The sequence below is a fragment of the Rhincodon typus genome, chromosome 6 (assembly GCF_021869965.1).
Source record: "Rhincodon typus isolate 14 chromosome 6, sRhiTyp1.1, whole genome shotgun sequence".
Lineage (NCBI taxonomy): Eukaryota > Metazoa > Chordata > Chondrichthyes > Orectolobiformes > Rhincodontidae > Rhincodon > Rhincodon typus.
The window spans coordinates 2751659-2776122 of NC_063337.1; the positions used below are offsets into that span (position 1 = coordinate 2751659).

The window sequence follows — 24464 nt, forward strand, 5'->3', positions numbered from 1 at the left end:
AATGTTGAAATAGCTGATTGCTGCTATAGTAACACTTGGCCTGCATTCAGGCAATACTTGCAGTTGCTCAAGCTGCTTTTGTATTGAATACAACAGTTGGTCTCAGCACCCCCGGGCCATTGTAGCAGATAAAGTTGGTTACTAATTGATAGCCAATAACTCTGCCTGTGCTTGGCCCATATCCTTCCAAATCTTCCCTGTGTATGAACTTATCCAAATGTCTTTTTAAATATTGTAGCTGTACCTGCATCCACTGCTTTCTCTTGGCAGTTTATTCGACATGGGAGGGGGGGCGGGGTGCGATGCCCCTCGTTCTTTTAAATCTTTCTCCTTTCACATTAAAAATATGCCCCCTAGTTTTGAACTCCACCCCAGGGAAAGGATCCTTGTCATTCATCTTACCTATGCTCCTCATGACTTTATAAACCTCAATAAGGTCACCGCTCCACCTCCTATGCTACAGCGGATAAAGTCCCAGCCTTTACAGTCAATTTTAATATCTCAAGCCCTCCATTTGGGAGCATGGCCAGTGTGGACTAGTTGGTCCGAAGGGTCTGTTTCCATACTGTATAACTCTATGACTTATAATTCCTATATCATTCAAAATTGCTGACCTGAAATTGAGCATCGAAGACAGTCCTAGGGCCTATTGTGCCTGTCCCGTCATATTTATCGAATACCCTCTTAAAATTTACTGTTCAACCTGTCTCCCCTCAGGCAATGCATTCCAAATGAATTTATTTCTTTCGTGGGATGCAGGTGGTCCTGGCAAGGCTATTATTTGTTGCCCATCCTAATTGCCCCTTGAACTCAGTGGCCTGTTTGACCATTTCAGAAGGTAGTTAAGGATCAACCATATTGCTGTGGGTCTGGTATTGCAAGTGGTTCAGATCAAGTAAGAATGTCCGATTCCCTTCCCTGAAGGACATTAGTGAATCAGATGAAAAGGTGCAGGGCTGGATGAACACAGCAGGCCAAGCAGCATCATAGGAGCAGAGAGGCTGACGTTTCGGGCCTAGACCCTTCATCAGAAAAGGGGGAGGGGAAGGGGGTTCAGAAATAAATAGGGAGAGAGTGGGAGGCGGATAGAAGAGGGATAGAGGAGAGGATAGGTGGAGAGAAAACAAACAGGTCGAAGAGGCGGGGATGGAGCCAGGAAAGGTGAGTGTAGGTAGGGAGTTAGGAAGGGGATAGGTCAGTCCAGGGAGGACGGACAGGTCAAGGGGGCGGGATGAGTTTGGTCGGTAGGAGATGGAGGTGCGGCTTGAGGTGGGAGGAGGGGATAGGTGGGAGGAAGAACAGGTTAGGGAGGCAGGGACGAGCTGGACTGGTTTTGGGATGCGGTGGGGGGAGGGGAGATTTTGAAACTTGTGAAATCCTACCGCCCCCTTGATCATGACCCCAGCCCTGAGCACCAAACCATCATCCACAACCTCATCACCTCAGGTGACCTCCCACCCATGGCCTCCAACCTCATTGTTCCCCAACCTCGCACTGCCCGCTTCTATCTCCTTCCCAAAATCCACAAACCTGAATGCCCTGGTCGACACATTGTCTCTGCCTGCTCCTGCCCCACCGAACTGATCTCCAACTATCTAGACTCCATTTTCTCCCCCTTGGTCCAGGAACTCCCTACCTATGTCCGTGACACCACCCACGCCCTCCACCTCCTCCAGAACTTCCAATTCCCCGGTCCCCAACACCTCATCTTTACCATGGACGTCCAGTCCCTCTACACCTGCATTCCCCATGCAGATGGCCTTAAGGCCCTCCGCTTCTTCCTGTCCCGCAGGCCCGACCAGTCCCCCTCCACTGACACCCTCATCCGCTTAGCCGAACTCGTCCTCACACTCAACAACTTCTCTTTCAATTCCTCCCACTTCCTACAGACAAAGGGGGTAGCCATGGGTACCCGCATGGGCCCAAGCTACGCCTGCCTCTTTGTAGGTTACGTGGAACAATCCCTCTTCCGTACCTACACCGGCCCTAAACCCCACCTCTTCCTCCGTTACATTGATGACTGTATCGGTGCCGCCTCGTGCTCCCACGAGGAGCTCGAACAGTTCATACACTTCACTAACACCTTCCACCCCAACCTTAAGTTTACCTGGACCATCTCTAACACCTCTCTCCCCTTCCTGGACCTCTCTGTCTGCATATCGGCCAACCACCTAGAAACCGATATTCATTTCAAGCCCACCGACTCCCACAGCTACCTAGAATACTCCTCCTCCCACCCACCTTCCTGCAAAAATGCTATCCCCTATTCCCAATTCCTTCGCCTCCGCCGCATCTGCTCCCAGGATGAGGCATTCCACTCCCGTACATCTCAGTTGTCCTCGTTTTTCAAGGACCGTAACTTCCCCTCCTCGGTGGTCGAGAACGCCCTCAACCGTGTCTCCCACATCTCCCGCACCTCATCCCTCACACCCCGTCCACGCAATAAAAACCAAAAAAGAATCCCCCTCGTCCTCACGTACCACCCCACCAACCTCCGGATCCAACGCATCATCCTCCGACACTTCCGCCATCTGCAAACCGACCCCACCACCAAAGACATCTTTCCCTCCCCACCCTTATCTGCTTTCCGGAGGGACAACTCTCTCCGTGACTCCCTTGTCCGCTCCACACTCCCCTCCAGCTCCACCACACCCGGCACTTTTCCCTGCAACCGCAGGAAGTGCTACACCTGCCCCCATACCTCCTCCCTCACCCCCATCCCAGGCCCCAAGAAGACTTTCCACATCAAGCAGATGTTCACCTGCACATCTGCCAATGTGGTATACTGCATCCGCTGTACCCGGTGTGGCTTCCTCTACATCGGGGAAACCAAGCGGAGACTCGGGGACCGCTTTGCAGAACACCTACGCTCGGTTCGCAACAAACAACTGCACCTCCCAGTCGCGAACCATTTCAACTCCCCCTCCCATTCCTCAGATGACATGTCCATCCTGGGCCTCCTGCAGTGCCACAACGATGCCACCCGAAGGTTGCAGGAACAGCAACTCATATTCCGCTTGGGAACCCTGCAGCCCAATGGTATCAATGTGGATTTCACAAGTTTCAAAATCTCCCCTTCCCCCACCGCATCCCAAAACCAGTCCAGCTCGTCCCTGCCTCCCTAACCTGTTCTTCCTCCCACCTATCCCCTCCTCCCACCTCAAGCCGCACCTCCATCTCCTACCGACCAACCTCATCCCGCCCCCTTGACCTGTCCATCCTCCCTGGACTGACCTATCCCCTTCCTAACTCCCTACCTACACTCATCTTTACTGGCTCCATCCCCACCTCTTCGACCTGTTTGTTTCCTCTCCACCTATCCTCTCCTCTATCCCTCTTCTATCCGCCTCCCACTCTCTCCCTATTTATTTCAGAACCCCCTTCCCCTCCCCCTTTTCTGATGAAGGGTCTAGGCCCGAAACGTCAGCCTCTCTGCTCCTATGATGCTGCTTGGCCTGCTGTGTTCATCCAGCCCTGCACCTTGTTGTCTTGGATTCAAGAGTAAGGAGGTTATGCTTATACAGGCAACAATGAGACCGCATCCGGAGTACTGTGTACAGTACTGGTCAACATACTTACACAGAAGGGCACTAATTTGCCGGACACAGTTCAGAGGAGGTTTACTAGACTACCAGTTCAGAGGAAGGGTCACTGGACCCGAAACGTTAACTCTGCTTTCTCCTTCACATATGCTGCCGAGTTTTTCCAGCAACTTTGTTTTTGTTCCTGATCTACAGCATCTGCAGTTTTTTCGGTTTTTACTTGACTGAAACCCAGAATGAGCAGACTGCCTTTGGGGAAAGGCTAAACAGGGTAGGAATGTATCCTCTGGAGTTTAGAAGAATTGGAAGTGACTTAATTGAAACAACTAAGATACTGAGGAGATTTGACCTGGGTCACCCATTTAAGACAGATGAGGAAAATAATTTTCTGAGGGTTGAGTCTGTTTGGAATCTCCTTCTTCGAAAAGCATTGGATGCAGAATCTTTAAACATTTTTTTAAAAACAGAGGTAGACATATTTTTGATTACCAAGGGGATAAAAGATTATTGGGAGGGGTATGCAGGAAGGCCAAGATGAGCTTAAAATGAGATCAGCTGTGATCTTATTCAATGGCGGAGCAGGCTTGAAGGGCCAAGTGGCTTCCTCTTGTCCCTTGTTTGTACACCATTTTTAACCCTTCTCTCAACCTGCCCAGTCACCTCCAATGGTTTATGCACATACAGACCCAAGTCCATCAGACCATAAGACATAGGAGCAGAAATTAGGCCATTCGGTCCATTGAGTCTGCGCTACCATTCAATCATGGCTGATAAGTCGGCTGGTAAGTCCCATGACTTCTGCATGCACTTCAGAATTTTCTTCCATACATAATAGCATCTCAGTTTTTCTGACCAAAATGAATCATTTCACAACTCTCAGTTACGGAGAAGGAAAGCTGGATAAACACCAGAGACCAAGAAATAGATGGCCATGCTGATAAGGTTAAGTGCAAATGGAATGTTTGAGTTGTACCGTCTCTGTAGTAGGTACTGAAATGATGTGTGGGAGCTGTAATTGAAGGTGGCTTCTATTAAGAGCATGTAAGACAGAGGGCACAATACCAGTTCACAGCTCCTTCTGAGCCAAGGACCACTGGGACTGAAAGAGGTGTTTAGTTTAGATGAAGTGCCGTACTGTGTTGGGATTCCTCGTGACCTGCCTGCAGCTGCAACAACACATGAATCATTTCCTCTCCTTGGCCTGTGGCTGATAGTCAGAACACTGGAGCTTTTCTCTACACCTCAACCAAGCGGTTTAAGGCTTTACACAGCAGACAACTATGAAGCAGCAGGAAGAAAAAAAAACTCTCCCTCCACCAAGTACCAGCCAGCAACACACACATCCAGTAAACCAAGAACAAAAAGACAAGCTCGAATCCCACTGGTTATTCAATCAAAAAATCTGCACTAAAATAGTGTCAGCAATGAGTGACTAATGAAACTACCAGATTGTCATAAAAATCCATCTTGCTCACTCATGTCCCTTATGAAGGGAATCTGACATTCTTGCTGGAGTCATTCATACCAAATCAAAGGTCATATCAGTGCGGTTGACTCTGGTGGCACAGTGGCTCAGCGATTAGCACTGCTGCCTCACAGAGCCAAGGACCCGGGTTCAATTCCAGCCTTGGGTGACTGTCTGCGTGGAATCTGCATGTTCTCCCGCTGTCTGCTTGGGTTTATGGTGGATGCTCTTGTTTCCTCCCACAGTCCAAAAATATGCAGGCTAGGTGGACTAGCCATGGTAAACACAAGGTTACAGGATAATATGGGGTGGGGGCTAGGTCTGGGTGGAATGTTCTTCAAAGGGTCAGTGCAGACACGATGGGCCAAATGGCCTCTTTCCACACTGTAAGGATTCTACGTTTCTATGAAAGGCACCTACAAACCTCACTTATCACTCCTGCTGTCAGCCACAGACTTGCCATCGACACAATTTGGGATAGGCAATAAATGAAGTCTTCACCAGCGACCCGTGAATGAATAAAAAAAATTAACATCATCACTGCAGAAGATAGAGAGAAACCATCTCCACCAGTGGGAGTACAACAAAACAAGTGGTAATGAAAATCTGGAGCTCTCGCTCAAGAGAAGCTACCAAGGCTGGAAAATCATAGCAGGTGAGTTAGTATCCAAGGAAAGAGACACGGTTAACATTTAGACCTGCCTGCAGACACTGCTTGACCTGCTGAGCTGTTCAAGCATTTTTTGTTCTTATTTCAGATCTCCAAAATTTACAGCACTTTGTTTCTGCATTACTGCTGAGAATTGAGGATAACTGAAAATTTCAACACCAAAATTGCTCATTTCTTTTGTACTCAAGAGTTACAGAACCAAGGGTAAATCAAGCAGAGACAAAATTAGCCACAATTTAACCGAATGGTGAAGGACAAAGGTATGGAATGGTTTTACATTCTTGATTTTCTCACTGATGAACATAAAAGACCCAACTGCATGATTCAAGTTGAGGAGTCTTGCCTTATGCTCTAGTCAGTATTTATCTTTCAACCAATTTTATAACAATGCCTTGGGATGATTAATTGTGTTAAAACTGATGAACAGGTGCAAGTTGTAGACATGTAGGATTTCGCTTCGGACAAACTGATTGACGTGTTTCACACCTTACAACATTGTGCATCAAAAATTCTATACTAGGTAGGTCATGAGGAATACTTCAGGCAAGGGTATAACAATTGGGAGCTAAGACAGGTAAACAATGTAAATATAGAACAACTATAATCTACCAACAGTCAGTTGGCATTACAAATCATGAATACCATTTTAAAGAGCAACACGCTGCCAAAGCTTTGTATTGCACTCATCAGAACAAATTTCAAAGGATCACAATTTATACAAAGTGAGTTGATTAGATGGTAAGTTGTCTCCGATTCACTAAGGTATTGCCGTGGAGAAAGCTACCAGCAACTGTAGGCTTCCCAACCCCTCAGGTAATCTAATAAAAGAATCATATTCCTTTTGTTTGGAGAGAATGGGTCACGACATACGCATGTTGGTTCTGTAGTGTAAATCATTCTGATTGAGGCAAGAAGGCCAAATTTCAAGCAATCATGATGACTCTCAATCTAATTTAATGGTAGAATAAGATAAGAGGGTCAGAAAGGGATTCCTGTCTTAACATTCCTGAAGGACTCTCTGGTATTTCAGCAAAGTAGATATCCTTAAAAACAAGCCTAGCCACTTAGCGTTGATGAGAAGCTTCAGACTCTGTACAACATCTTCATCTCTTCTCTGGTCTCCCACACTCATGCAGCCAAGCCATTCAGCCCAACTGTCCAGGTATGAGGGGTTGCATCAACTGGCATGTAAACACATGCCCAAAACTAGCTGCAGTTTGTAGCTTGTCGTAGGATTTTGAGTTGAGGCAAGAGATCAAGATTTCAACAGTACTGATGAAACCAAATTTCCATTTCTGGATTCTGGCACAAGGGGTGAATAGATTTCGGTGCTAAACAAACTTATCACCATGCCACTTCTGGCATTTTAACTCTAGAAGCAGGCTTCCCAAACTCAGCACTCAGGGGAACAAGCCACAGAGCCCTTCCAGTATGCTTTGCAATTAGATATACACCCAGCCACGTGAAGGGAATTTCTCATTTCAGTTTTAAATGGTAAAGCCCTTTTCCAGAGACTATAACTTCTGGCACTTGACTCCACAGGCAGGAGAATTGGCTTCTCAGCATTTACCTGGTCAAACTGTTAAATAATATCATACATTTCAGTGAGATCAGAGCAAAAAGACAAGTCGTCCCACTGGTTTCCAAGGGATGAAGACTCACCTGTTCAACCTCTTGCAGGACGTCACTAATGCTTTGTTGAGATGTGGGAGGCTGGTAGCACCTGCCTTCACTGCCTCCAGGTCTAAGACATAGCTCGCCTTCAAATATTCATGAGACATGGTGGTCATCCCATTAGTTGCACTGAAGAAGGAAAAAATACAACAGATTAAAAGGAGTAAAAACAAAAAGATGTTGGAGGAAGAATTCAGCATCCACACTATTTTGCCTTTATTAGATGAAGAGGAAGTACTACTGCAACAACCACCCTCAGCAACTATTTTCCTTGATCTGCTTAAAGCTGATTCTTAGTCAGACAGAAGGAAAGGTTGAAAAGAGGCAAAATTATTTGTCCTAAAGCCTCCCCCATAATGCGACTGCATCAGACTTTTTACTGGAGAGGGCTGTCAAGACCGGACTTTAAGAATATTCCAAGCTGAGATAGACATTTTTAATCAGTAAGGAAATCCAGGGTTATGGGGAAAAGGCAGGAAAATGGAGGATTATCAGATCAGCCATGATCTCACTGAATAGCAGAGCAAACCCAACGGGCTGAATAGCCTAATTCTGCTCCTATTTGTTGTGGTTTTATTGTCATTCAGATGCTTCCTTCTTAGAGATATCAAGCTCAGGGATCCAGATCGCTTTCTGTTGAGCACAAGGGCCTTTCCCTTTAACTTGGTTTGCAAGAGTTGCTGAGGCTGATAGCTGACAAGGTTGGCTATTTAACACCTCAAGTCTGTTCCACCATTTAATAAAGACCCTGGATGATCTGTAACCCAATTCCTTTGTCCCAAATCCAGTAATATCTTTGGTTAATAAAACTCAATCTGATGGGTTTTTCTTTTTTTTAAAATCATGTGTTGGTAAGTAGAGTGATTTGGTACAATTTTTTTTTTCCATTTCATTTATCTAGTATTTGATATTATAGTATGACTAAGTTAAGCTCAAGAGTAAAAATGGCAGGAGATCCCAGACCCATGTTATGCTCCTCTTGCTCAATGTGGGAGCTCAGGGACACGGCTGATGTCCCTGACTCCTACATGTGCAGGAAGTGTGTCCAGCTACAGCTCTTGTTAGACCGCATGACGGCTCTGGAGCTGCGGATGGACTCACTTTGGAGCATCCGCGATGCTGAGGAAGTCGTGGATAGCATGTTCAGCAAATTGGTCACACCGCAGATTAGGATTGCTGACCAAAAGGCAGAAAAAAAGCAAGAAGGCAGTGCAGGTGTCCCCTGTGGTCATCTCCCTCCAAAACAGGTATACCTTTTTGGATACTGTTGGAGGAGATGGTTCACCAGGGGAAGGCAGCAGTAGCCAAGTTCATGGCACCGTGGCTGGCTCTGCTGTACAGAAGGGTGGGAAAAAAAAGAGTGGAAGGGGTTTCATCATAGGGGATTCGATTGTAAGGGGAGTAGATAAGCGGTTCTGTGGTCGAAAACGAGACTCCCGAATGGTATGTTGCCTCCCAGATGCACGGTTCAGGGATATCTCCAATCGACTGCAGAACATTCTGAAGGGGAAGGCACCAATGATATAGGTAATAAATGGGATGAGGTCCTACAAGCAGAATTTAGGGAGTTAGGAGCCAAGTTAAAAAGTAGGACCTCAGAGGTAGTAATCTCAGGATTGCTACCAGTGCCACGTGCTAGTCAGAGTAGAAATGAAAGCAGAGGCAGGATAAATGAGTGGCCTGAAAGATGGTGCAGGAGGGAGGGGTTCAGGATTTTTGGGACATTGGGACCGGTTCTGGGGGAGGTGGGACTATTACAAATCGGACGGTCTACACCTGGGCAGGACTGGAACCAATGTCCTCGGGGCTGCTTTTGCTAACGCTGTTGGGGAGGGTTTAAATTAATGTGGCAAGGGGATGGGAACCAAACAAGGCGGCTAGTGGACAGTAAGGAGGTAGTAACTAAAGCCTGTAAGGAACTAGATAATGAAGTCAGTTTGACTAAGGGGAAGAAACAGAAACAGTGGATTGGGAGCAGCTGTTTGAGGATAAATCCACATTTAAAGAGAGGTTGATTAGAGTGCAGGACAGACATGTCCCTGTGAAAACGAGGGATAGAAAGGGTAAGATTAGGGAACCATGGATGACAGGTGAAATTGTGAGACGAGCAAAGAGGAAAAAGGAAGCATACATAAGGTCTAGGTGACTGAAAACAGACGAAGCTTTGGAAGAATATCAGGAAAGTAGGACCAATCTGAAACGAGGAATTAAGAGGCCTAAAAGGGGTCATGAAATATCTTTAGCACACAGGGTTAAGGAAAATCACAAAGCTTTTTATTCATACATAAGGAGCAAGAGGGCAACTAGAGAAAGGGTTGGCCCACTCAAGGACAAAGGAGGGAAGTTATGCGAGGAGTCAGAAAATCAGTAAGATTCTTAATGACTACTTTGCGTCGGTATTCACTGAGGAGAGGGACATGACGGATGTTGAGGTTAGGGATAGATGTTTGATTACTCTAGGTCAAGTCGGCATAAGGGGTGGGGAGTGTTGGGTATTCTAAAAGGCATTAGGGTGGACAAGTCCCCAGGTCCAGATGGGATCTATCCCAGGTTACTGAGGGAAGCGAGAGAGGAAATAGCTGGGGCCTTAACAGGTATCTTTGCAGCATCCTTGAGAACGGGAGAGGTCCCGGAGGACTGGAGAATTGCTAACGTTGTCCCTTTGTTTAAGAAGGGTAGCAAGGATAATCCAGGTAATTATAGACCGGTGAGCCTGATGTCAGTGGTGGGGAAGCTGCTGGAGAAGATACTGAGGGATAGGATCTATTTACATTTGGAAGAAAGTGGGCTTATTAGTAATAGGGAGCACGGTTTTGTTCAGGGAAGGTCATGTCTTACCAACTTGATAGAATTCTTTGCGGAAGTGACAAAGTTGATAGATGAGGGAAGGGCTGTGGATGTCATATACATGGACTTCAGTAAGGTGTTTGATAAGGTTCCCCATGGTAGGCTGATGGAGAAAGTGAAGTCAGTCGCATGGGGTGCAGGGTGCACTAGCTAGATGGATAGAGAACTGGCTGGGCAACAGGAGACAGAGATTTGTAGTGGAAGGGAGTTTCTCAAAATGGAGAACTGTGACCAGTGGTGTTCCACAGGGATCCGTGTTCGGACCACTGTTGTTTGTGATATACATAAATGATCTGAAGGAAGGTATAGATGGTCTGATTAGCAAGCTTGCAGATGACACGAAGATTGGTGGAGTAGCAGATAGTGAAGGGGACTGTCGGAGAATGCAGCAGAATATAGATAGATTGGAGAGTTGGGCGGGGAAATGGCAGATGGAGTTCAATCCAGGCAAATGCCAGGTGATGCATTTTGGAAGATCCAATTCAAGAGCGAACTATGTGGTAAATGGAAAAGCCCTGGGGAAAATTGATACAGAGAGATCTGGGTGTTCAGGTCCATTTTACCCTGCAGGTGGCAATGCAGGTCGATAGAGTGGTCAAGGAGACATACGGCATGCTTTCATTCATCGGACAGGGTATTGAGTACAAGAGTTGGCAGGTCATGTTACAGTTGTATAGGACTTTGGTTCAACCACATTTGGAGTACTGCGTACAGTTCTGGTCGCCACATTACCAAAAGGATGTGGATGCTTTGGAGAGGGTGCGGAGGAGGTTCACCAGGATGTTGCCTGGTATGGAGGGCGCTAGCTATGAAGAGAGGTTGAGTAATTAGGATTATTTACCTTAGAAAGACGGAGGTTGAGGGGGGGACCTGATTAAGGTCTACAAAATCATGAGAGGTATAGACAGGGTGGATAGCAAGAAGTCTTTTCCCCCCAGAGTGGGAGACTCAATTACTAGGGGTCACGATTTCAAGGTGAGAGGGGAAAAGTTTAAGAGAGATATGCGTGGAAAGTTCTTTACGCAGAGGGTGGTGGGTGCCTGGAACGCGTTGCCAGCGGAGGTGGTAGAGGCGGGCACGATAGCATCATTTAAGATGTATCTAGACAGATACATGAATGGGCAGGGAGCAGAGGGATACAGATCCTTGGAAAATAGGCGACAGGTTTAGACAGAGGATCTGGATCAGCACAGGCTTGGAGGACCGAAGGGCCTGCTCCTGTGCTGTAATTTTCTTTGTTCTTTGAGATTTAAAATTAATACTTAGGACCAAGCATCAACTGCTATTTTTAAGAAGTTCTCAGTTTCTAGCACCTTGATGCAGTCAAGTGTTTCCCAGTATCACTCTTGAAAGATCTTACTTTTTTAAAACCATGTTCATTAGTCGGAGTCTGCACTCTTCGTGAAAATACTTCCTTTATACCTTACTCTAAGTAGTTCCCACATCATCTTGAAAATTTTAATCAAAACACACCTTATCCTTGTATATCACAGGAAATGCAACTTTAGTTTATATACTTTCTTATTTTATCACTATGCAGATGTATCACATCAAGTGAGTAGACACAGGTTTGGACCTGGCTATGATACGCCTCACAACTAAACACACTATATGCAAGTTAACACAGGGTTTCAGGAGGGGAGAAGCAAAGGGTGGCCTCAAAGATCACAGTACAAATCAGTGGTTAATTCCATTAGCTGCCTTATCACCTCTGGACTGGCAAAAGCTATTAGTCATTTCTGATTGCCACTGTTTGAGATTCTAGTTCAAGATAAAAAGTAAGATTAACTAAGCTTTTGGTTCCAGATGGGGATAATTCCATTCCTTTCATTTTCCTCTGCATTCCCACCCACACTTCTGACTTTGAACATTGGTAAGCATTTCAATAGAACACTAGATATTGCTCAGAAGTAAAGAGTAATACAAATTTCTCGTGCTTTAATTACAGTGCTTTGAGAAACCACAAGCATCTGACTGGCGCTTCAGAAATGGCTAGATTTACGCAGAAATAGGAACTCATACATTAATTCCAAGCCCGGACCCAATTAAGAGGGTCAGACATTAGAATTGTAGGAGCAATACTCAAATCATTTATACCATGACTTGAGCCACATAATGGGCAACAGTGGCAAACGCTAACCCAGTCTGTATACTTTTTTTAGAGATAGTAGGAACTGCAGATGCTGGAAAATCTGAGACAACATGGTGCAGAGCTGGATGAACACAGCAGGCCAAGCAGCATCATAGGAGCAGAGAGGCTGACGTTTCGGGCCTAGACCCTTCATCAGAAAAGGGGGAGGGGAAGGGGGTTTTGAAATAAATAGGGAGAGAGTGGGAGGCGGATAGAAGAGGGATAGAGGAGAGGATAGGTGGAGAGGAAACAAACAGGTCGAAGAGGCGGGGATGGGGCCAGGAAAGGTGAGTGTAGGTAGGGAGTTAGGAAGGGGATAGGTCAGTCCAGGGAGGACGGACAGGTCAAGGGGGTGGGATGAGGTTGGTCGGTAGGAGATGGAGGTGCGGCTTGAGGTGGGAGGAAGAACAGGTTACCTGTTTGTTTCCTCTCCACCTATCCTCTCCTCTATCCCTCTTCTATCCGCCTCCCACTCTCTCCCTATTTATTTCAAAACCCCCTTCCCCTCCCCCTTTTCTGATGAAGGGTCTAGGCCCGAAACGTCAGCCTCTCTGCTCCTATGCTGCTGCTTGGCCTGCTGTGTTCATCCAGCCCTGCACCTTGTTGTCACAGTTTTAATGTCTCTGCTTTCCACTCAGTAATATTGCCCGAGTCCACCCCTGCTGCAGCTCGTGTGCTGCTAAAATTCTTACTATCCCTTTCTTACTTTTTCCAACAGAGTCTTTTGGTTACGTCTCCATAAACTTAAGCTTACCAACAACTTTGCTCCCTATGTCCTAACCCACATCAAGACATATTCAACCATCAACTCTCTGATCTACGTCGGCTCTTGGCTGTGCAAAAACACCAATTTAAAATTCCATGTTCAACATCTGCCGAGCCTTTTCCCTTCTGTTTCTAATCCTCTTCAATGCTAGAATCATCCAAGGTGTCAGCATTTCTTCATTTCTGGTCCCATGCCCATCTCCTAGGCAGGGGCACTGTGGTTATGTTACTGAACTAGTAATCGAGAGTCCCAGACAAAAGTTTTTGCGATACAGGTTTGAATCTCATCTCAATGCTGCGGTCCTTGCTGTTTGAGGAGTACATTAATGAAATTCAGGAGGGTGTGATCAAGAAGTTCATGGAAAACACAAAAAAGAGCTCTGAAGTCATATCTGACCAGAAACATTAACTGTTTCTCTTGCCACAGATGCTGCCAGGTTTGATTTTTCTCCAGCAGCTGCAGTATTTTGCTTTTATTTGCATTTAATTCACCGCCTCTACTCTTCCAGGTATGTCCATTTTGAAGAAGTTATGCTTTTCTCTCAGACAGGACTTTCATTTTAATTTTTCAGCTCATTCACATTTTTCTACCTACACCTTCATGTTGGATAAAGTCCTTGCCAAAACTCACTTTCACAGTCATACCTCCTTCCACAGTGACTGTCTCTGGCTTTAACCTCACCGCACATGGGTTTCAACTGAAGTTCCATCTTTCATCATAGAATCCCTACAGTGCGGGAACAGGCCCTTCAGCTCAACAAGTCCACACCAACCCTACGAGCATCCCACCCAGACCCATCCCTATAACCCACCTAATCTACACATCCCTGAACACTATGGGCAATTTCGCATGGGCAATCCACCTAGCCTGCACATCTTTGGACAGTGGGAGGAAACCAGAGCACCTGGAGGAAACCCACGCAGACACGGGGATAATGAGCAAACTCCACACAGACAGTCACCCAGGGTGAATCGAACCCAGGTTCCTGGTGGTGAGGCAGCAGTGCTAACCACTGAGTCACTGTGCCGTGTTTTGAGCTCAACCAGAATTACAGTTCTGAAGAGGTGCCAAATCCGACTCAAAAGTTTAACTCTATTTCTATCTCTCCCCACAGAATCTTCCAGACCGCTGAGTTTCTTCAGCAATTTCAGGTGTTTGTGACAGAAAAATTGATAGGTTGATAAATATTGAGGACACCATAAACTGCATGAGGATGTCAACAAACTTGACAGTTGGGTAGAGCAGTGGCCAGTGGAATTCAACCTGGAAAAGTGAGAGGTAAGTTACTTGGGGAGGCTTACAAGGCAGGAAATTACACAATGTTAGAATCCTAGAAAGCACTGAAGATCAGAGGGACCTTCATGTGGATATCCAGAGATCACTTAAATTAGCACGGTAGGTGTATAAGGTGGTTACAGCAGCATTTGGGATACTTGTCTTTATTAACTGAGGCGTAGAATAAAGTGGAAATGTCATATCATGTAGAGCTCTGGTCACATTATAGAAGGATGTGATCACACTACAGAGGGTATGGAGGAGATTTACCAGGATGCTGTTTGGGACTGAAGGGTCTGACCTATGAAAAAAGATTGGATAAGCTAGAGTTGTTTTCCTTGGAGCAGTGAAGGTCGAGAGCAAATCTGGTAGAGGTGATAAGAATTTTGAGGGACATTGACAGAATGGATAAAAAGGCATTTTTCTTCCATTAGAGGGGTCAATAACCATGGGAGATAGTTCAATCGTGTACCCTAAATCTAAGAGGAGAGGTGAGGAGAAATATTTCACTCAGACCATGGCGAGAGTCTGTTACTTACTACAGAAAGGTAGTTAAATCAGATACACTTGTAACACTTGAACAGCATTTAAATATTCACTTGCATTGTCATAGCCTCCAAATCTTTATTGATTGGAGTGGTCGAAATAAGCCAAATAGCCTCCTTCTAGATGTAAAGTCTATGAAAGCTTGCATCTTATGATTGGATAAAAACAAAATCCACTTTTGGTAGCCAGACCTTCAGCTGTGTAGGACTGAAGTTTGGAATTCTCTCCCTTAATCTTCCCACTTCCCCAAATTTCTTCTATGTTCCAAAGTTTCAATGCAGATTGATGTCAAATGTCGTTTGATAATTGTTCACGAAGCAGCCTGGGGAATTTAGTTACGTTAATGTTTGATAGAAGTGCAACTCGTTAGTCCTGAAAAATTTTCTAAGCAAAGAGGCTTGCATTTACGTAGCGTCTCTCGTTAGCACAGGATTTGACAAACTGCCTTACAGTAATTAAGAATATGAATGCAATCAACTGTTATAACGTCAAAAGTCAGCCAATTTGCACAAGCAAGATCCCACTGAAGAATAGTGCGCTAAATAATTTAGTTGAAGCAGTTTAGGACATTTTTTACATTAAAGGGTTAATTTTAAACACAAGTTGTACAACAATCAGTTGGCTCAGGGAGCAGAATAAGTTAGCACCTGAAAGTGACAGCTCTTGGTTAGACCACAATAGCAGTGCTGTGTACAAATGTGGCTGCCATATTGTAGAAATAAAGGGTGCAGAGCAACTGAAGAGGATCCAAAAAAAGATTTACAAAGCTGGAGACAGAGGACTGAAAGATTATACCAATTAGGAAAGGGGGAGCAGGCTGGAACATTTTACTTTTGGAAATAAAGAAAACGCCGATGACTGGCTGAAAGGAATTTGAAATTTTCAAAGGTTAACATTTGAGACAGTGTGGGTAAAGCAAAACCACAAACCCTCAATATAGCACAATCACGGGAGGGATTCAGAACAAATTTTTTTAACCAGGAAGTGGTGAGAATGTGGACATAATTACGATAGGCCATTGATGTGGATAATTATGGATCTAATTAAGATGCAACTCAATAAACATGCAAAGGAGAAAAGAATACAATTCTATGCTGTTAAAATTAGATGACATAGAAGGACATAAACAATGGCACACAAAGATATTAATGACCAGTTTCTATGTGATACAATCTATGTGAAGGGAGTAAGAGAGATTGATGTGGTGAGCGAAGAATGTGAAGGAGAAGAAATAAAACCTATACACATTAGATATGAACATGATACCTCCATGATGAACCTGTGGTTTGACACCAAAGTGGAAAGATCAATAACCACTATGACGTTTGTGGTATGTGCTTTGAGTGCTTAAGGTGGTTCTAATTCTGTTTCAAATGGGTTTTTTCTGAGTAGCAGGTTGGAGCGTTCCTCTTCTTTTTCGCCTCAATTATCTTTGCTGTAGGTGTTGCTTCATTCCAGGATCAGCTTCCATATATAACCTTGGCCCAAATGTCTACTCTTCACTCAGGCCAAGAGTATTAGCAAGTTATTCCACCTGGAGACCGGCACAGCCGAGTCAAACCTTGCTCTCACTGCCTAGAGAGGAGTTAACAGATAGCAATCTGGGATGGGAACCGTTAATTAATTTCACAATTCCAGGATGCTGGCTCATCTGTACCTAGCTGCTGCTCCAGCTAAAATCCACTGAAAGCATATTAAACTGAGACCTTTGAGTTGATGACATCAAGTATTGAGAGAATGGACTTGCAAAAATAGAGTCCAATATCCTCAGCCATCTCAAAATACTTCACAGCAGCCAAGATACTGGGAGAACCATGTACATCTCTCATATTCTAACAGGAACTTTAACATCCACTGTACAGGAGACAGTTTAAAAGCTCATCTAAAAATGGGCATCTCTAACAATGTAGCACTCCCACACTGGGGCATAAACTCCCAAGGTACAGATACAGACATTAGTTAAAAGACGTGTGGATCAGGCTCAGGGGCTCAATGGCCTGATCCTATTCTTATGTTCTGCCATAGAACTTGAATTGGCAGCCTGAATTCGTAAGTAGGAATGCTTTCAGTGAAGAGAACTCACAGTAGGGGGAGGAAGAGAACTGTCAGATTATTTCTGAACAATAACATCTCACAGCATGAATCACTGAAAGATAATATTTTCAAAATTTCAAGTAGTTATAGTTTAGCATTTGTATTAATTTTGAGTAATTTCATCTGAAAGCCTTAAGGGTGAAACACAGGCTCCATTTCAGAAAATCAAATTAATCCTTTCACGAAGTCACACACGAAGTTTGATGACTTCATTTGAGCATGTTTTAGGGGCTCATTGAAGATACAGGTGCAAACAAGACAATTATTTTTAAAAGCTAAATCTGTAACCTGCAGACTAGGCTCTCAGCATTGCTCTCCTTTTAACTTTAAAACCTACTATTGGCCTTCCTGAATACAGGCTGTACCTTGACAATACAGGGTTGGTGCATTTGGGTGAAAGCCAAATGACCATGTTAGGGAGAAAGGAATAGAAACAGAGAAAGGAGAAGGACTTTGGCCATTCGGCTCTTTGAGTCTGCTCTGCCATTCAATATGATAAATGGATGATCATCCAACTTAGTACCCTGTCCCAGCTTTCTTCTCGTAGTTCTTGAGACCAAAGGAGTCAACAAATTCCTTATTGAAATTTTTCAATGTTTTGGCTGAACTGATTTCTGTGATTTGCTCTATTACTGTTGTCACATGTATCGAGATACAGTGAAAAGTATTGTTTTGTGTCCTAATCAGACAGATTGTACCTTACAATAAGTACATCAGGGTAATAGAACAGAATGCAGGATATGGCGTTAAAGGTACAGAGAAGGTGCAGAGAAAGATCAATTCTAATATCTGAGGTGTCCATTCACAAGTCTGATAACAGCAGGGAAGAAGCTGTTCCTGAATCTGTTGGCACATGTTTTCAAACTTTTGTATCTTCTGCCCAACAGAAGAGGGTGGAAGAGAGTTTAACTTGGATGGGAGGACTATTATATTGGCTGCTTTCCCGAGGCAGTGGGAAGCGTAAACAGAGTCAATAAAAGGCTGAGAATTCCATAGGCTCACCACTCTCTGGGATAAGAAATTTCTCACCTTAATCCTAAAATGGCCTAACCCATATCTTTAGACCCGTGGTTCCGGACTCCTCAATCATAGGGAACATCCTTTCTGCATTTATTCTGTCTAGACCTATTAGAGTTTTACTGGTTTCTATGGGATGCCGTTCTCACTCTTCTATACTCCAGTGAATATAATCCTAATCATTCCAGTTTCGCTTCATACGTCTGTCTTGTCATCCCAGCAATCAGTCTGTTGAACATTTTCTGCACTCAGATTAAGATCTTGCTCAGATAAGGAGGCCAAAACTGCACACAATACACTAGGTGTGGTCTCACCAAGGTGCTGTACAATTGCAGCAAGCCATCCTGCTGCTGTATTCAAATCCCACTTCACTATGAAGGCCAACATACCATTTGCTTTCTTAAGACCATAAGAAATCAGAACAGGAGTAGGCCGTTTGTCCTCTAAAGCCTGCTTCACTATTCATTCTTTACCATCTGCTGCACTTCCAATGCTTACTTTCACGGCTTGTGTACAACATCACTCTGATCTCGTTGCACTTCTCTATTTCCCAATCAGTTGCTTTTCTGTTTTTGCTACAAAGTGGATAACCTCATATTTAACTTTATCTACCATACATTTGCTGACTCAACTTGTCCAAATCTCACCAAAACATCTCTCCATCCTCCTCATGACCTACCCTCCCCTTTCGCATTGCGTCAGCTGTGAACTGTTTAGATAGTTATGCTGACAGTTAGATGAGGAGGGGAGGAAACTTGTGTGGAGCACGAACACCAGCATTCGCTGAACAGTGTGCTGCTCTGCTGTATGTTCTAAGCAATAACACATAGTTGCAAATTAAGGACAGTAAATAATCTTGATATTCATCAAGTGACATGGTGTCATGGTAATGCCATAGGAGAATAATCCAGAAGTCCAGGCTAATATTCTGGAGAGTTAAGTTCAAATCCCACGACAGTAGCCAGTAAAATTTAAATTTAATCAATAAAACTGAAATATAAAGTCATCTCAATGATGGTGACCATGAACAGTATTGTCATGACAACTGACCATCATGCAAAAACCATCCAACTCACATTAGGGAATGAAATCTCCCAATGTTACCTAGTTTGGCCTACATGCAACTTCAACTCTACTTCCACGTGGTTGAGAACTTGCTCTTGAACCCCTGACAAGCACTGATTTCAAGGGCAATTAAGGACAGGCAACCAATGCTGGCCCACATTCTAGCTAAGATTACGGAATGAACCCTGTTCCCATGCCATGCTTTATTATACATCTATTAAGGAAATCAACTTCACTGGCATTATTACTTGTGTAATGTTTCATATTCCTTGAATGAACCCATTTAATTTACCTGTCCGCTGCTCCATCTTGCGCCACCGGACTAAGGCAAGTGCCAGCACTGCCACTGAAACTGGTTGAAGCAGAGCGAGGGGGCAAAGGTGGTTTCTCATCTTCACCATCTACAAAAGGATTTTAAAAAAAGTAAAAATCTACAGTTGGGTACATGCAAATAGTGTGACAAGGTAGAAAGACTTCAGTTCTCATTAAGAAGATGGGGCTGCCACACACCCAGTTGGGAAGAGGGGTAAAGTGAGGCAGAGGGATTTTGAGAGAGATTTCAAAAGCTTGAGGCCTGGACAGCTGAACAAGAGTCAATAGTGGAACGCAGAGATCTTGGAAGGTTGTGAAACTAGAAGACATCGCAAAAGCAAGAAGGGACCATGAACAGATTTGAAAGTAATTATGAGCATTTTTAAATTGATTCCCCAACCAGTGCACGTCAGCACGTACAGTGGGTGATGGGTGCATGGGACTTTGTGCCAGTTTGGGTACAGGCAGAAGAGTTTTGAATGAATTCAAGATTAAGGAAGCCAGCCTAGTGAACACTCAATCAAGACTATGAAGGCACAAAGGCATTGTTTTCAATGGCCAATGAGCTGAGGGAAGGCCAGAGATAGGCCACATTGCTGAGGTGGAAATAGATGGTCTTGATAGAGTGAATGCATGGTTGGAAGGGCAAGGTCAAACACAAAGCATGAACAGTTTGATTTAAATTCTGACAAAATGTCAGGTTGAGGAGTGTAGTCTGTGGCAAGGGAATGGAGTTAATGGCAGGGACTGAAGCAGTGGCTTTGGTCTACCCTCTATTTAGTTGGAGGCAATTATTGGTGACCTGGGACTTGATGTTGGAAAGCAATGTGGTAATTCAACAGCTGTGGCAAAATTTAGAGCAGTGTTAAAGCATAGCTGGGAGCCACTGGGATATAGAAGGAATCCAGTGTTATGTACCCTGCCTTATCAGCATGGAGAAATGGGTGACAGTCAAGGCTGCGATCACTGGAGGCACAAGGCGGGAGCAGAATGAGTGTCTTTTTCAGTGAATTTTTGGTTACAACTGAATAACAGGAATGGTTGGGGGAAATAAAAGTTTTCTCACAGGGATCAAAACTCAGCAGTAATTGAACCAGGTTCAAACTCACCAATCCATTAAGAGATTTACTAAATTACCAGCAAGATGAGGAGAAACTCCCAACTTTGTAAATCCAAATTTTAAAAATCACCATGACACTATGACCAATCTTAAAAAAAACAGGTCAAGAATTCAAGCCATCAGTGTGTTGACTGAGGGCATCTGTTTAAAAGGACTTGTAGTGGCTTTGTTTACAAGGAGGAATAGTGATAGCAGTTTTGAAAGCTGAGAAAAGGGTGCCATACGTTAACTAGTGGAGGCAGCAGAAAGGAAAGTTGAGTAGTTTGCAGCTCAGTGAGAAAGATGAGAAGAGAGTCAATGTCACTGGTGAGGTATAGTTGGAGATAGGTCAAGGAGGACCACTGGAGGAGAAGGAGGGGGATAATGAAGAAGCTACGAAAATATCTTTCCGGCTAAGGATTACAAATGAATAAATGGTCATTAGTCTTGAAACATCAGCTCCCATTGAGCTTAGGAAACTAGTCAGTGCTTGTAACAACTCAGGCCCTCCAAATAAGACAGATACCTGAATAGTCCTTGTCCTCGGCTGTTTCCTTTTTGTCCTCCCTCTCTACAGGGTACAGCAGTGTGCTGACCAGACCCTGGTTCGGCTGGAGGTAGGATGTGATAAGCTCAGTCAGTGTTTTGAAGCGTCTCACCTGCACACCTTGAGAAGTCTGTTTTAATGAAAATCACATGATCATCATCATCATCATTGCCTGAGCCCCCAGGTCCTTCTCCAAACCAACATCGATTTACACCATATAAAAACCAAAAGAACTGTGGATGCTGTAAATCAGGAACAAAAACAGAAGCTGCTGGAAAAGCTCAGCAGGTCTGGCAGCATCTGTGAAGAAAAAAATCAGAGTTAATGTTTCGGGTCCGCTGTTCCAAGGAAGGGTCACCTGACCCAAAACGTTAACTGATTTTTTTTTTTCTTCACAGATGCTGCCAGACCTGCTGAGCTCTTCCAGCAACTTACAATACATGGACTGCAGCACTTGACAGCGACTCATCACCAGTTTCTCACAGGATTTAGGGATGAGCAAGAATTGTTAGCCTTGTCAGTGACGTGAACAATCCATGAAGAAGTATTAAAAATTTACAGGACTTGACACCCAAACTTTTTCCCCTGACAGGATTAATCTTTGGAATTTGCTACCCCAGAAAGTTGTAGATGCTCCATCATTTGAATATATTCAATGTTGAGATGGTCAAATGTTTGGTCTCTCCTGCAATCATGGGGTATGGGGAGTTAGCAGGAATATGGAGCTCAGCGTGTTGCTCAGCCATGTACAGACTGAATGATGGAGCAGGCTCAATAGATCATATGGTCTACTCTTGCTCCTATCCCTTATGCTCTTTCAGCCACCATCTATGACCTTTACCATCTAGAAGGGCAAGGGCAACAGATACATTGAAACACCACCATTTGCAAATTTCCCTCCAAGTCACCCCACCATCCTGACTTGGAAATATATCTGTTCCTCCACTGTCACTGGGTCAAAATCCAGCAAGTTCTTCCCTTAAAACATTGTAGGTCAACTGTATCAAATAGACTGAAGTGGTTCAAGAAGTTTACCACCACCTTCTCAACAGCAAACAGGGATGGAAAATGAAATGTTGGTCCAGCCAGCGACACCCACATCCCATTCATGAACTTCTTAAAAAAAATTCAATCAACTTTTGTTCAGTGATGACTACCAAGTTGTATGTCCATAATTCTCCAATAGAATGATCATATCTAATTCTTGTGAAACCAAACATGCTTCATATATTGGTACTTTACCAACCAATAAATAGAAATGGTAATTAAAGATCACGTGTATATACCATACAGCTATGGAATATTCTGATCACATATTCAACAACAGAATCTGACTCATCAAGAAATGCATCGAGCTACATCTGGATTCCCAGGTGGCCGGTGTGGCTTACAATAACATTACATTAGTTCTATGCTTCTGTACTGTGAATAAAAAGCCAATCAGCTCCAGACTGCCTTCTCTCACCTGTACTGCCAGAAAATCATCTTCATCGGGTAAGATCCTGTATGTGTGTACATGCTTCTGATACCTAGAAGAGAGAGAAAAAAGGGATCTGTTAGTTTGTTTTTTACGCAAGCTGGTAAAGTTCAATGGCAGGACAGTCAGTGTCGTGTTGTGGATAAGTACACAATGCTCCTGTTGGCCTCGTTCTGCCGTGCAGCAATCGTGATTCGGTGTTCCTGTTTATTTGCTTACTTACAGCAGGGATATTTTCAGGAAGTTTTAAATCGATGGACACAGAATAAATTTCCCCAATCGGGGAGTTCTACTTTAGACAGCCCAGTGGGTCAAAACATCCTTCTGTGTCACTTCTATCATCAATTGTTGCATTAACAATGTCAAATTCCCTCCAAAATCACACATCATCACAGCTTAGATGGACACCACTGCTCCTTCCTCACCAATGGTTCGAATTTCCTAACAAGCTAGGAAATTCTCAGCTGCCTTTCAAGGCAGCAGTCCACTAACCATCTCTGAAGAACAATTAGGTATAGACAATAAGAATTGCGCTGACAAGGTGACACAGGCAGTGGATGAGGGCAGTGCTGTGGATGTTGCATATTTGGATTTTCATAAAGCATTTGATTCTCTGCCACATGACAGGTTGGTTAGCAAATTAGAATTGTTTGGAACTGATGGGCCCTCGGCGGCATAGATTACAGGTTGATTAAAAAGGCAGAAAACAGACAGTAGGCGTAGATAGGTATTTGTCAGGCTGGGGACAACTTTGCTGACTTTTTCTGCACCCCCCACCCCAGGATGATGACAGAGTAGGGCTCTTAAACCAGGATTTACCTGCTTTGATCATTTTTTTTCTTCTTGCTTTTCTACCCCCCCATTTTATTCTTTCTTTTAGTTTTTCAGTTTTTTTTTTCACCCCACCTTCTGGAGGGAGCTCCATTGTGGAAGCAGCAGCGATGGCAGTGCCTATAGGCCTGGAGCAGGTGCTTTGCGCGAGGCAGCTGGTGCGATGCTGCTGCAGCTTCTTGGAGGTCCAGAGTGTGGAAGCAGCTTGAGAGATCAGTGTTGTACCAGATCAGGATTCTGGTGGTCAGCGGCAAGGTGTCTGGTGAGCCAGACTGGACACTAGGAGTCCACAGTGGGACAGCATCACAGGAGGAGGGGGAGTGAGCACTCATCTGCAGGCTCATGGTTGTAGGATGCCTGGAATATTTTATTTTTTCAACTTTTATAATAAGGACTGTAATGTTTAATTTTTACTTTATTCCTTTATTTTTCTACTTTGTACTTAAGATTTTGTACCTAGGTGCCTTTGTACCTAAGATGGCACTGGGAATGGCTACTTTAAACCTTTTACTGTACTCCTGTGTCCCTATACTTGAGTGCATTTAACTGCACAATAAACTATTCTAATTCTAGGCTAAGAAGATACTTCATTGTCAATGGTACTAGAATAGTTCCCAAAGTCAAAACTGAAGACACTGTATAAATGTAAGTTCTTTCATGATTTGAAATAAGTCAATTTAGAGAAAACAAACCTAGGGAACTAGAATCATTTACTGAAATACACGAAAAACAAGTTGAAAACTGGATTTAACTGTATCAAATTCACAATGAAATATTCCTTCCAGCAGATGAAAGGCTTGGAGTGTTCAGAGACAATATCATAATGCCAGCAGTAAAGCAGAAACATTTAAAAGAGAAACGGTCCAAATACATTAAGAGTTGCATTCACATGGGGCCTTCCTCTAGGTCTCAAAGCACATCATTGCCAATTAAACAGAACTGAAGTCTAGCCACTGTTACATTGTAAGAAACATGGCAGCTAATTTGCACAGCAAGCTCCCACAAAAGGTAACACAGTAATTACCAAACAATCTGCTCTAAATACATTATTGGAATTGTAAAAGTAAACTTGGTACTGAAGAAAACTCCCCCCACGTTCTGTGGAA

The 24464-nt window shown here is 44.1% G+C and overlaps 1 protein-coding gene across 1 annotated transcript; it reads right to left on the reverse strand.

The window, feature by feature from the left end:
* Window positions 1–7243: 7243 nt before the first annotated feature.
* On the reverse strand, window positions 7244–23702 carry LOC109911485 (phosphatidylinositol 3,4,5-trisphosphate 5-phosphatase 2A-like). Its single transcript, XM_048597855.1, has 6 exons — window positions 23434–23702; window positions 22516–22579; window positions 21030–21180; window positions 19385–19493; window positions 7340–7480; window positions 7244–7256 (listed from the first exon to the last, which is right to left on the reverse strand). Exons 1-6 carry the CDS (start codon window positions 23700–23702, stop codon window positions 7244–7246), a joined length of 747 nt encoding a protein of 248 aa, XP_048453812.1.
* Window positions 23703–24464: the final 762 nt, after the last annotated feature.